The 14,060-nt window shown below is 32.6% G+C and overlaps 1 protein-coding gene across 1 annotated transcript; it reads left to right on the forward strand.

Moving 5' to 3' along the window:
- Nucleotides 1-242: 242 nt before the first annotated feature.
- LOC125849773 (NAD(H) kinase 1) lies at nucleotides 243-9,366 on the forward strand. The gene is made up of 11 exons (XM_049529748.1): nucleotides 243-392; nucleotides 2,311-2,458; nucleotides 2,552-2,671; nucleotides 3,492-3,685; nucleotides 4,407-4,520; nucleotides 4,696-4,790; nucleotides 6,100-6,206; nucleotides 6,713-6,786; nucleotides 6,902-6,980; nucleotides 7,206-7,513; nucleotides 8,834-9,366. Exons 1-11 carry the CDS (start codon nucleotides 345-347, stop codon nucleotides 9,140-9,142), a joined length of 1,596 nt encoding a protein of 531 aa, XP_049385705.1. The 5' UTR covers nucleotides 243-344; the 3' UTR covers nucleotides 9,143-9,366.
- Nucleotides 9,367-14,060: the final 4,694 nt, after the last annotated feature.

Below are 14,060 nucleotides of genomic sequence, written 5' to 3' on the forward strand. Positions count from 1 at the left end.
TAGGGACTTTTATGAGTAAATAGTAGTTTGACCAAACATAATGCAAAGATCAACACACCAAAAAAAATATAAAAAAATAAATCTATTGTCTCCTTGACTTCCCACGCGTCTATAATAGGCCCCCACCACCTTCTTTCTTCTTTACCCAAATTTCCCTTTTTACCCCTAGCCCCCCACAACCCACCCCACTCCCTCTATATATATATATATATATATATATTGATTGTATGTATATGTGTGTTTCAACATCCTTTAAGTTGTAACTGATATATTTTCAGTAGAGAGAGAAAGAGATAGTTTTAGAGAGAGAAGGAGAGAGGTGTTTGGTGAATTCTTGATTTTTCATGTCAATGAAACAGACTCCTATGTCTCCAAACAAACACACCTCTAATGTAAGCTTACCCCACCCCCTTTTTTATTTTTGGTTGAGTTTTAAATTTATTTTTCCAATATGAAATCTGTGAATTTAACTGAATTTCTAGTTCTATTGAATGGAAAATTGTTTGGTTTTAGCTCAATTGTGGACTAAATATAGAAAATTATCATTGGTCATTTCACAAGTCAACTAAGTTGTTAATTGTTGTGATTTATAGTATTTTTTACGTGGTTTCCAGGCATTTGTTTAGAGCTTAGGACTTTGAATCTCGAAACTTGAACTGTGCCACGTAAATTGGGACAGAGGGAGTAGATTTTGTTAGAATGTGTAGTTTTTGCTGATCTACAAGTCAATGACATATAGAAATGATTTCTAGTTGTTTCTTCTGGGTGATTGAGATAGTTGAATTATTGATTTACGAAATAATCATGGTTATTGGAAGTTTTTATATGCATTAATGACAAGTCTTGTTATCCAGGGAAATGTTTTGGGGGTATTAGCTCCATCGGTGGTAGAATTAGGATTTTTATTAAGGGGTGTCACAATATAAAGTAGACATAGGGGAGTCAACATATAGTATAGGCATAAAACATAAAAAAAAAAATTGACCTAGCTAAACAGTGTAATTTTCCGGGAAAGGGTGTTGTTTGACACCCCTTATGGCTCCGTCACGGAGCCCCACCAAGCACGGTGGAAGCGGGGTGATTGACTTTTTTTCTTGTTAAATTGGAACGGCTAAGGTGGACATTTTTTGAGCAATTTCATTGTTGCGTCAAGCAATTTCGATGATCAATTGAACTATTGGATCCTCCTAATGGCTAATCTATCCAATGTCTTAAGACTTTGAGTTTGAATGCTCATCGGCAAGTCTGTTCTCATTAACTCTTGCATTTTCTTTCTTTACTGAACTTATTGAGCGATTAGCTCTGCTCCAGGCATACATTTTAGTATGTCGACCACTTCAAACTCCAAAGAATTAAGCTCATTGAGCCCCAAAAGAGAAAAAAAATCATTAGTAGACATGTCGATCCTAAAACGAGTTACATGTGCAGAAGAGTATGAGAGATATATAGTAACTTTTTATTATATTTCTGAAATGTAATGGTTGTGCGCGACTCCATTTATTACGTTATGGTTCTGGGTTGGGTTCAAATCATTTCACTCTATTTATTCTTACAGCTAGTTGATGAACTTTCCCTATTACCTTGATAGATTTTTCTTTAGTGCAAACCTATTTTCATGTTATAATTCACAGAAGTTCCTCCCTGTGAAAAGTTCATGGACATTCCTTATATCTCGGACTTTTTATCAGCTCATGATATCCAAGTCATGATCAAAATATTTGGAGAGACTCCACTTTTGTTTTCAATTTGTTTCTTGAAATGAAGATAATCGTGTTGTATGCATCTGATTTTAAGATAATGTTTTATGGTAATTTAGTATTAATAATGAGTAGCGGCTGCGGGTTCTCTTGTCAACAAAAAGAAAATAATGACTAGAAGTACGAGATACAGGGAAGGAAAAAGATACAAGATGGAATCATGCGATCTTACAGTTTTTTAATCTCCTTTTAAGGTTTAGATATTGTTTAAACTAAAACCAGAATACTAACATCACCTTAAAAACGTCATCTATGAAATGTTGCATGAGTACTGTTGTACACGAAGTATGATGAAGCTCTTTCTGGCCTATTGTGTTTCACAAAAAACAATAATCGACAAAACTTTTAAAAGTTTCATAAGAACTTATGATATTTAATCTCTTCTTGGACAGCACATATCATAAATAACCTTCCTCTTGTTTGTTGAGATTCTGATGATCTATTATATCTACGACGCTTCCTTGTGTATTAGACATTGATACTGCATTTTGTACATTACTCGTTGTCTTTGGCTCTCTAACTTCCTGCAATACTTCTGGCCTTTTCTAAATAGGGAAGTGCTAGTGTTTTGCCACTGGAGAACGCCTTTAGCGATTCACTTGCCATGTTGAATTCTGAGAAGGCTGTAGAAGAACTTATTCAACAGCCTATTCTTCACGGGATTGATGATCATCTGATTGAGTTTGCCGAGGCTTTGAGAAGTATGATCTGCTTTTACCATGATTAATTATTTGGCAATGTTTGGAATTTGCTACAGTATATAATACAATTATTTTTACTCTTTAATTTGTTAGCTGTCGCAAAGGCACTAAGACAAGCTGCTGAAGGGAAGGCTTCTGCACAAGCTGAGGCTTCTGAATGGAAGCGTAAATATGAATTGGAGAGGACGCATAATTTGCAGTTGGAGAATAAAGGTACTCTCCCAAAGAGGACTTCTGTGTTACTATAAAGCACACGGTTTTGCAGCAGTTGCCTACAGCTGAAATTTTTTTATGTGTTGTGCACTGGTTGCATCTCAATCTCAGTTTCTCTCGTCTCTGATCACCATTCCTATTCTTCATGATTACCGGATCCATTAATAATCGTGTCTACATTTTGATGCCACTTCACCATTTCAAACAAACTGTTACTCTTATCTACTACTTTTTCTCACAAAGTAATAAAATCTTATCAAGGCAATGATGATCCCAATATCTTTCTAGTGTTAGGAACACCGATTACTAAAATGCTTGCTTAGACATTATAGCCTAAATTATTATCTACTGCTTTTTCTTGTAAAGTAATAAAATCTTTATCAATGCAATGATGATCCCAAAATCTTCCTATTAGGAACATCGATTACTAAAATGCTTGCTTAGACGTTCTTGCCGAATCCTCTATTTTTTTATTTTGTAAAATGAAATATTATAAGTATCTATGGACGAGTTGGGAGCGATTCTAGGAGAATCAAAGAAATGAATTGAAGATGAAAGGGTAATTTGGTCTCTAATTAGTACAACATTGGTCATCTAATTTCTTTCTCTAAAAATGATAAGTAACTACATTGAAGCAAAGTGTGGTTGTAAAAGGTCATAAATCAGTCCTGCAGTCTATACAGTAGAAAGAGTTGAGAAAACTGTGGTTAAAGTATTATTCCTCATTTTATCATTCTTGAAGCACTACATGCTTTCTATCGAATTACGTTTGTTAGAAAAAACCTTGCTTTATGGTAAAATAAGTTGGCTTCCACTGTAGCAATGCCATCAGAGAAGCATTTGGATGAGAATGGGCGAGTCGTACACTTGACAAACAAACCTTTACTATCAGATGGTGCTGTGAAGAAATCCGACAGGTGTTGTGGGGAGCATGGAATTTGCTCTCATCAGGTTCTTCGTGATGGAGAACATGATCATGATGCCAGTGTTGTTCCAAACAAGATGACCAGAAAGGTAGATCCATGTAGACCTATTCTGTTTGCACTATAACTTTCCTTGTTGCTCAACTTTTGTCTGCCATGAATTAGTTAGTGCGAATATGCTTGCTTTGTCCTCACTAGATTTTAGATATATATATATTTCATGTTGTAAATGATTTAAATAATTTAAGTTTCCTCATTGTTGAAGGGAAGTCTTGGTGTAATTGGTTAATTAAGTTGTTGTCATGTGACCAAAAGGTCACGAGTTCGAACTGTGGAAACAGTCTCTTGCAGAAATGTAGGGTAAGGTTGTGTACAATAGACTCTTTTGGTCAGTCCCTTCCCTGGACTTCGTGCATAGCGGAAGCTTAGTGCTCCGGGCTTCCCTATAAGTGTCCTCCAGTTGTTACAGACTCCTAGCAGTACTGATTTTGTTAGTTATACAAATTACTTGGCTGTATACCCCCCCAAAAAAATGTTGGTGTGAAATATACTTCTCCGAGCACTGTGTAAATATCCTGCCACATTTGACAGCTATTGCTTACTTTGAGGCTGTAATTGTTGCAAGATCTTCCAATGTCGGTGAATTGTTGTGCTTTAATTAGCTATCCATTTCAATATTGAATGCAGAATGAACTTCAGCATGTGTGGCACGAGACAAGATCTTTCTGTCCCGTGTCCTATTTCTTATATTCTAATGCTTTTATGGTTTACTCTTGGAATATTGCCTATTAATAATTCTTTTAATGAAACAGGCATCATTCAAGTTGTCATGGTGTTGCAAAGGTGAAAAAAGTGATCAGAAAAAACACGATATTGTCTCTTTTGAAAAAGGAAACATAACAACTGCTGAACGCAGCAGTAAACAGGTCCGTCTAATTTTACAGTTTTCTTGCCTTGTTTGCCCATGATAACAGAACTTCTAATGAATACCTTAGGCTTCTTTTTACTGTTGCTTTAAAATTTACTTTCCGCTAAACAAACTTATCGAAAAACACTTGTGTCTGAGCGGGGAATCATTTGTTTGTTCTTTCTCTTTTTCAGATTTCTTTGAAGTGGGAATCTCCCCCACAAACAGTGCTTATATTGACAAAGCCAAATTCAACTGCTGTTAGAATACTTTGTTCAGAATTGGTCAGGTAGAATATTAGAGTATAATCATTCTTTTTTATCCGCTTTTGGTCTTCCTGTGAAAAAATGTACTAGAATTCAATGGTAATGCATGCTTTTACGTGTAACATTTGTAAGGTTTATCCTCGGCAGATATAGAACTGGTCAAATGATTTCTTAATTGCTTGAATTAGATAAATAGACCTTTAACAGCTAAAGCTTTCAAGCAGAAGGTAACTAGTTACATCAGTTAACATGGCCATAGGTTCGAGTTTGAGTTTCTTCATCATTCATCACCCGACATTCCCATAGTTCTTACATGCTCGGCCTCGCAAGATGTAGTAATAAATGTCATCCTCTCTTGGGTAACTTATGCTTTTAAATAGTAGGGTATAGCTACATAATTAAACAACACATTTCTGGCTTTAGGTTCTTTTCTCAGATTCTTGTGTGCGTTGTCCTTTCCTTTTTTGGGAACTTCCAAAATGGTATCCTCATTTCAATCAACTAAATAGGAAATTTAGAGTATGCTTTGCAAAATACCAATGTTGTTAGATAGACTCCCATCTTAAATACACATTTCCCAAAGGGAAGGATTCGCCTATTTTTGTGCTTGGAAGGATGATTTGGAATGAAAATCAAATAAGAAGAGAAAATCGTTACTTTTATATGGGAAAGCCTCGAAGCATATCTAAATGGTTTTGGATTTTTTTCATTTATTAATAATGTTACAAGCTGATTCTAGGTTTCAGTGATTAGTTCCAAGAATCAAGAATAATTTGGTAATTTGTCTTGGTACCCATTGAAATAGATGAGGTGGGCTTAAGCTAGCTCGGACGCCACCATTACGAAAAAACAAAAAAAATGGTAATTCTTCTTTTGCAGTTCTAGTAGAGGACTGTGTGCAGCCTATAAATGACCTCTGTATCCTTTCAATGGAATGGTGGAGAATACAGTTTGTGTTGAGGCTTTTGTTGCTTCTTGGTGCTTTATGCAACCTTATATAAAGGAAGTTAACGAATTCTTGGTTGTTTTAAAATTTCTCTTCTTGTTCTCTCCTAAATCATAGTTATAATTGATGTTACCATTTATCAGGCCTCAAATCATGTTTACTTCTATTCTCGTTTCGTTATGCCGCAAATGATTATCCATCCTTTGATAAAAATCCTCCCTGTGATCACTTATCTCCAATTATTTGTTTTTGATATAATCGTATAATCATCGTGTTGTTGGATTACTTTCTCACTTTCTAGTTCTCATAATCCCTCTATCCAATTATTTAATTGGTTACATATGTTTGAATTTATTAGAGGCTTATCTATCTCTTTTCTTCTCCAGATGGCTAAAAGAGCAGAAAAGCTTGAACATTGTCGTTGAACCGCGGGTGCGCACTGAACTTCTAACAGAGTCATCATACTACCAGTTTGTACAAACTTGGGAAAATGGTGAGTGGTAAAACTTTTACCTTTCTATAAAGTAAGCTTAAAAGTGTATATAACTCTTCAAATCTTCACTTTAACGTTATGTTGTGTGGCCAAATCTTGGATTATGGGTTCATTATATTTTGAACTGTGTTTAGGCTTTTCGTGTATGGATAACTTCGTGTGTGGAGATTATTATTGATGATCTGGTCCTTTTTGATAAACAACTCAAAACAAGCATCTATTAATTGCTTTTGTTATCTTACCGTACTATTGTGCAGTTTTAAGTTTGTTCGCCATTTTAACCGAGAAGCAACCATTTTCTCGCAAAACTTTTCTGCTTACCTAAATTTCAGCTATTAAGAGATTCCCTCTTACCCTTTCAACCAACATCAAGTAGAAATGAGCACATGTAATCTCTAGAGCTGTTGTGGATGAGAAGCTTAAAATAGTAACAATGTTTTCGTCGTATCTGTTATAAGTATGAAAAGATAATGCTAATTGCTAAAGCAACTTCTTGTTTGTCGCAGACAAGGAAATTATGTCTCTCCACTCAAAGGTTGATCTTGTTGTAACTCTTGGTGGGGATGGAACCGTCCTTTGGGTATGTAGTTAGTTTTGTCTTTTCTTAACTAGAATTTTATCTTCTACCATGTGGTTTTGATAAATGTTTCATGGCGGGAGAGTGTTTAATAATTGCAACATGTTTTATATTGCAGGCAGCATCGATGTTCAAAGGTCCAGTTCCTCCCGTTGTCCCATTTTCTTTGGGTTCTCTTGGCTTCATGACCCCATTTTGTATCCTTTTCTTCCTTTTAAAAGATTTCCGTTCATATATGTGGTATACGCAAGCTACAATGGGATACTCTAATTACATCATTACATGGAAATAAAAGAAATGAAAGCAAGCTCCTTCTATCAATATATATATAAAAACCTGTCTATTAAACATACAACACAGAAGACAGTAGCTTTGTATTGGCATGATTATTACTCTTCTCTGTTTAGCTTTAACATTTCCAGATAGTGAGCGTTACAAGGAATATCTCGATTCAATTCTTCGTGGTCCCATAAGCATCACATTGAGGCATCGTCTCCAGTGTCACGTGATTAGAGATTCAGCTAAAAGTGATCTGGATAGTGAAGAGCCCATACTTGTTCTAAACGAAGTCACAATTGACCGTGGGATTTCATCATTTTTAACAAATCTAGAATGCTATTGCGATAATTCTTTTGTTACCTGCGTTCAAGGGGATGGCTTAATTTTGTCGACAACATCTGGAAGCACTGCATATTCTCTTGCAGCTGGAGGTTCAATGGTCCATCCTCAGGTAAATCCTCTCATACTCATCACTTATATAACGATTAGGTGCTCTTATCTCAAGCTGACATGATTTGGTTTAATAAGCTACTGCTGGTTTGTAATAATTCTGGATGTTATAAGTTATCACGGGTCTAACAGTTATTTTACTGCAACTTAAGACGTCATGCCAAATTACAATATTGCTTATTTGTATTCATCCTCAACTTGCAGATTTAGCTATTTGTATTATATGCAAAATTCTGCTTTATGGTTGAATGTTTGAGTTCTTGGGATGAGTGGAAGCCTTTTGAAAACTTAATCAGCCATAAAATTTGTCTTTGGTTAGTTCTTAAGAATTGGCCAGATTACTTTAAACCGGAAGGCTAGGAAGCAAAAAGCACTGGTTTAACCATTTCTGATTCCTCATTTTAAAGTGTGCCAGTTTTTTTTCATCTAGCGCGCATGGAATAATGCTGAAACCTATTGTTGGCTGAATATATATGGTCTGGTTGGGTGATTGGGACAGAAGATGGGGTGGTAGGGTGGTAGATAGTTTATTTGGTTTGAATTGACAATAGTTTGAATTTTGTGATCTATTTAAGCTTTTCTAGGGACCTATGACAGAACGTGTGTTTGGCTATTGTCTTACACTCTTACAATGACAAGGAAGTCTTCATTTTACAATAGCCTTAGCAATTAAGCCTAGACAAAAGTCCATATAAGTAGCTAGATTGTCCTTAGAAGGAGCAAATGTTGCATTTTATAAACCTTTTGAGCATAAAGATTGTGGGCGCTGGGTTGTTATTGTATTGCCAAATCGGAGATTGTTCCATTAGAAAACTTCAGCTCCATAGTATCATCAGTTAATAAGATGTTCGTTGATCATGCGTCTTAAATATATTAACCTTTGTATTGCACTTTGGCTCAAGTCATGGTCGATAAAATAGGTTAATTTGTGGTCTTGGAAGTGACTTTGTCCCATCTCTGCCATAATTGATTGGCTAGTAAGCGAAGGTGCTTAAGGCACACTCCAGGGGCCATGTCTGCCAATAGCTTTTCCAGATAGAGCCACATTAAGACCATGGTTCCTTTTGGATTTGCAATTGGAACCTCTCTACCTTTGAGGTAGGGGTAAGATTTACGTACAGTCTACCCTTCCCAGACCCTACTTTGTGGGATTACACTTGGTATGTTGTTGTCGTAGATAGAATTTTGCTTCCATGTTTAATATTTCATTTTGCAATCAGGACAATGACGATGCAGTGTGTTCTTCCATAGTTATCTCTATTTGATGTCTTTCGAGTTGATTATAACCTTAACAATTTTACTGTTACGAACCATATTGCAGGTTCCTGGCATCCTCTTTACACCTATCTGCCCACATTCTTTATCCTTTCGTCCTCTCATTTTGCCCGAGTATGTGACAATCCGAGTACAAGTACCTTTCAACAGTAGAGGTCATGCATGGGCGTCATTTGACGGAAAAGACAGGAAAAAGCTAGCACCGGGAGACGCCCTTGTTTGTAGCATGGCTACTTGGCCTGTACCAACTGCATGTCAAGCTGATTCCACCAGTGACTTTTTACGTAGCATACACGAAGGTCTTCACTGGAATTTGAGGAAGACACAATCTTTTGATGGCCCTCGCGAGACATGATCATCTGTACTAACCGTTTATCTGATAAGGAAATGAGAGGTTTTCCGAATATGTCTTGTTTTGAAGCAGAGGGATCATGATACATATATACACCTATATATATATATAAGTTCAAATGTAGAATTAACTATGAGGATGATGAGTCTCAACTTTAGGTGCTTTATTGTTGTGGTAACTTAGACATATAATCATAATAATAAGAATATAGAAGGAAGTTTGTACCATTTTTTGTATGGTTATTTTTACGCGAAATTTTCGCGTATCGACAAGTGAGTGAAATAGAACCAACAGGAAGGGCTGATTTGCAAATGAGGAATTAGCATACTGACTCGCTTTCATCCTTCGTGTTCAGGAGCGTAGCTATGTTATAATCAGGGTATCCAATTAGACATTTTTCGTCGGAAAATGTAAAATGATACACGAAGTGATTAAATAGCATATTCTGGAGACCCTTCGTGAAATTTCCCTTTCGACAGAATCTCACTAACAATAATTTTTTTTTCCTTTTTTTTGACACTCTTCGTGAAATTCCTAGCACTCGATCAACAAGACAAACTCTTTTTTAGAAAGTCATTAGTGTTTCAATAACCAATAATAGGGCTTATTCATTAGTTCATAATTTATAATCAACTCGAATATTTTAAAAAAAAATTTACTCAATTTTAGCAAATAAATAATAAATAATAAGAAAAATTTATAACCAACTTGATTTTTTTCTGAAATAGAGAAGTGATGGTTTTTGCTTTTGATTCCAATTGGGACTTCAATTTTGGATCTGTCACATTTAGTGGCATCCTTTCATTTACCTAACGTTTAAATCTTTGACTAACGATAAATAATATATTTAGTATATTTTTACAAGTGGTGTTTGAAGAGGGGAGAGTGTAAGTAGATATCTTACTCCACGAAAAAGTGTAAAGTCGTAATTGTACTTTATTGTGGAGGAGTATATATTAGATCAAATTTGACTAAAACTATTTTTAAAATAGACAGTCATTAAATCTATTTGTTCTCATCTTTATGTCATCGTTATTTTCATTCTTTATTACTTTTTCCATTTCAAAATAAATAAATAGTTGAGTTTTTTTAGTTCAAAATAAGTGAATTGTCCAATATTTAAGAGGGTTATTGAGTTTTTTTTTTTTTTTTCATTTTTCTCCTCATAAGTCATATATATTTTTTAGGTGATGATTTTAAGAGAGTTGATCGTTTATATTTATGATTTTACTCTGAATTATTTATATTTTTAAGAATAATTTAAAAATAACTAAAAGAGCAAAAATAAAAAATGATGTTCAATTACGTCTTGAACTTTTTTTCTTAATAAATATACATTGGATCGATACTTTTTTTCTTAACGCATGAACACAACAATTCAATAATTACCCCTTTATATTATATCTCCAACTATAAAAGCCACTACCAAACTTTTTTATAGCTCTTTTTTGGTCAAACTTTTTAAAAGTTGTAATTATTTTTGTAAAAATATTTTTCAAGATAAAAGTTATTTCTATGAATTAAACTATCGTACGTAAGAGACCAAACAAGCAAGCATTCAACGTTATGTTCCTTCTATCACTCCATTTATTTTTATTAAGATTTTGAAATTTAAATATATATTCAATATTATAATGTTAAAATAATAATTCAACGTTATGTTCCTTCTATCAATTCTTCCTTAGCTGTCGCGGTTCTTTTAGTCTCCATTTATTTTTATTAAGATGTTTAAATTTAAAATAATAAAATAATATTAAAATTATAGATATCTGAAATTAATATACATATTCAATATCATATTATGTTACAATAATAAATCAACATTATGTTCCTTCAATCAATTCTTCCTTAGCCGCCACGATTTTTTTTTCAGTTTCCATTTATGTTTTATGAAGATGTTTAATGTAAATAATAAAATATATATTAAAATTTAGACATTTGAATTTAAATATATATTTTATATTATGATGTTGTTATAATAATAAATGAATGTTATGTTCCTTCTGTCAATTTCTCCTTAGCCGCCATGATTTTTCTAGGCTCTATTTGTTTTTATTAAGATGTTTAAATTTAAGGATATTAAAATATATATTAAAATTTAGATATCTGAATTTAAATACACATTCAATATTATAATGTTATAATAATGATAGTTAATAGTAATGATCTTAAATTGCTAGTGATAATGACAAATGATGATAAATTATAAGAATTGAGGATGGTGATGTTGTTAGTGAAGGCTAGCAACGTTTAAATCAGATAAATATATTGAATTGGGTAAAAAATTTATATTAAGAACAATTTTTATTAGAATAAAAATATATTTACATAGACACCACATAAGTAATAAGAGTAAAAACATGAAAATAAACCACTCAAGGATGATATATACCTAAAATTGAATGATAAATATAATTATATCAACAAAAAAAATATGATAAAGAATAAACATAACCTTTTACAGAAAGTATACGAACAAATATGATATTCACTCCGTCTAATAATAGTTGTCCACTATACTATTTTGAGACATCCAACACTTAGTTTATAATTTACCCTTGTCATTAATTATAGTCATTTCTCTATTATATTTTTCAAGACATTATATTTATTATATTCAAAGGAGATATAGTAAAATCACCCTTCTATTTATAGTTTCTTAATAATTGTGCAAAGTCAATAGTGGACAAATACTGTTTGACATAGGGAGTATGATTTATTATCTTACACATTTCTCAAAAAATAAAGTTAAATGATATCATAGATATATTACCCCTATTATTTATTATTTTCTTAAGGTGTGTCAAGTCAATAGTCGATTGAACAAATGAAGTAATTTTTTTAATACTCTTTCCTTCCTTTTTACTTGTCAAATTTTGACTTGACACACCTATTAAGAAAATAATTATTGATATAATTTGTTTACCATTTTACCCCTATTAATTGATAGAGTCTTAAACATATTTACTCACTACATTTTTCAAAGACATTAATTCAATATTAATAAATTGAGAATGTAATAATAAGAAAAGAAAAAATTGTTCTTTCTTAATTTGTCAAAAATAACAAGTAAAAAGAAAAATCAAATAGAAACGGAGGAGTATATAATACTCTATTTGTCCAACAATAGTTGTCCACTATACTATTTTGATATGTTTAAAAATATTTGTCACTTTATAAAATCAATGAATAGTTTTACACTTAGTTCCTAATATGCCTTTATTATTAATTATAGTCATAACGGTAAAATTATTAAGTTTCTTAAGGAACGTGAAATCTAAAATAATGACATATAAATAGGAACAAAGGAAATATATGAAATGAGTTAAGCGGACACATATTTTAAATCATTATTAATACTATTATTTTTAATTTTTAAAAAGTATCAATCAATTCAACATGGATTGAGTAATATAAAACGGAATCCATATTCTTTTTCTTTCCTATAAATATATCTTTTGTTGGCCTTCTCACTTAAAAAAAATGGCGACCAAAATAGTGTGTGTAACAGGAGTTTCAGGCTACATATCTTTTGTACTCTCTCTCTCTAATTTTTTTTATTCATTTTCACTTACAAGAATACTGAAAAATGGTTTCTCAAGAATAAATGTTAAAGTGACAGAAAATACAGTTTATGATCAAAATTGTGAGTACAAATCTAATGATTTCTTGATTCATCTCTCATATGATTTATGTTGTTTGTCGCGTATTTCTCGAACTAAGATGATTGATTTTGATCTCTTTATGAATATCTCATAAATTTGTGGAATGTTCATGATGTCTCTTAAAGGGAATATAGACATGAATTACTGTTTAGGGATGAGTAGCCTCCAAGAATCCTAATGGAAACTTAACACATCTTGTAGAGTCCAAATCAAATTGAACACGTTTTGTAGAGTCCTATAAAATTTCAGTGTCTACAAATGCTCCCTTGCATCAAGGCTTGTCGGAGTATAAACTTGAATGAAATTCAAAGACGAGGCTTGAAGTACTAATCATTTTTCCACCTTTGCAGCTTCAAATTTGTAGATTTGATTTATAAGAGGAGAGATGAATGACATATTTGATCCCACTAGGCATGCCAATTTGTTGCAACAAATTTCAAAGTGACAGAAAATAAATTGCAATCATAAATAAAAAAGGAAGAAACATAATTATATTGATCAAGATTGTGAGTACAATTTTGTTCATCCCTTGATTCTTCTCGCATAAGATTTCCATGATCCTAGGTGATTCTTATCGCATAAGATTTCCATGATTCGAGGTGATTCTTCTCGCATAAGATTTTCGTCGAACTAGGATGATTTGGATTTGATCTCTCTATGAATTATTTGTGAATTTGCCGAATTTTCCAAATGCCTCTTAAAAGGAATATAGTACCCTTTATATATGCATGAATTAGGGTTTTGAGTTGAGTATCCTTCAAGAATCTAATGGGAACTAAACACACCTTGTAAAGTTCAAATCAAATTGAACTCATCTTGTAGAGTCCATAAAATTTCAATATCTATAGTACGGTTTATATAATTAAATTTAATCCTTTTTTTTTTATATATAAATCTATTAGATTTAAGGTAAAGGACCAAAATGAACAACTTTTGTTATATATTAAGGATTATTTTAATCAAATGAAATACATTAAAAATTAAAATGAACACTTTTCTTTTATATTAAGGATTATTTCAATCAAGTGAAATATCTTAAGGATCAACATAAAGCATTACCCATATATAAATGACCATTTTGGTCATTTTTTCTTTAATTTGTGTAATTTTAGTTTTTTTTTTTTTAGATAAGCTAGGGTAAATGTTTTTATTTTTGAAGAGTATTGGTAGTTCTAGAACATTTGATCAATTGTTGATAATTAATTTTTGCTTTCGGGGTTTGTTTTAAAGTTTCAATTTTTTTCAACTGTTGAAAC

This window comes from Solanum stenotomum, unplaced genomic scaffold (assembly GCF_019186545.1).
Source record: "Solanum stenotomum isolate F172 unplaced genomic scaffold, ASM1918654v1 scaffold10327, whole genome shotgun sequence".
NCBI classification, from domain to species: domain Eukaryota; kingdom Viridiplantae; phylum Streptophyta; class Magnoliopsida; order Solanales; family Solanaceae; genus Solanum; species Solanum stenotomum.

Bases quoted from the DNA above. Each gene is read 5' to 3' on its own strand.
- LOC125849773 (XM_049529748.1), top strand. From the start codon at position 345: ATGTCAATGAAACAGACTCCTATGTCTCCAAACAAACACACCTCTAAT. The intron at 4,791-6,099 runs GTAGAATATTAG...TTTCTTCTCCAG, and splicing joins CTTTGTTCAGAATTGGTCAG to ATGGCTAAAAGAGCAGAAAA. The intron at 6,787-6,901 runs GTATGTAGTTAG...TTTATATTGCAG, and splicing joins GGGATGGAACCGTCCTTTGG to GCAGCATCGATGTTCAAAGG.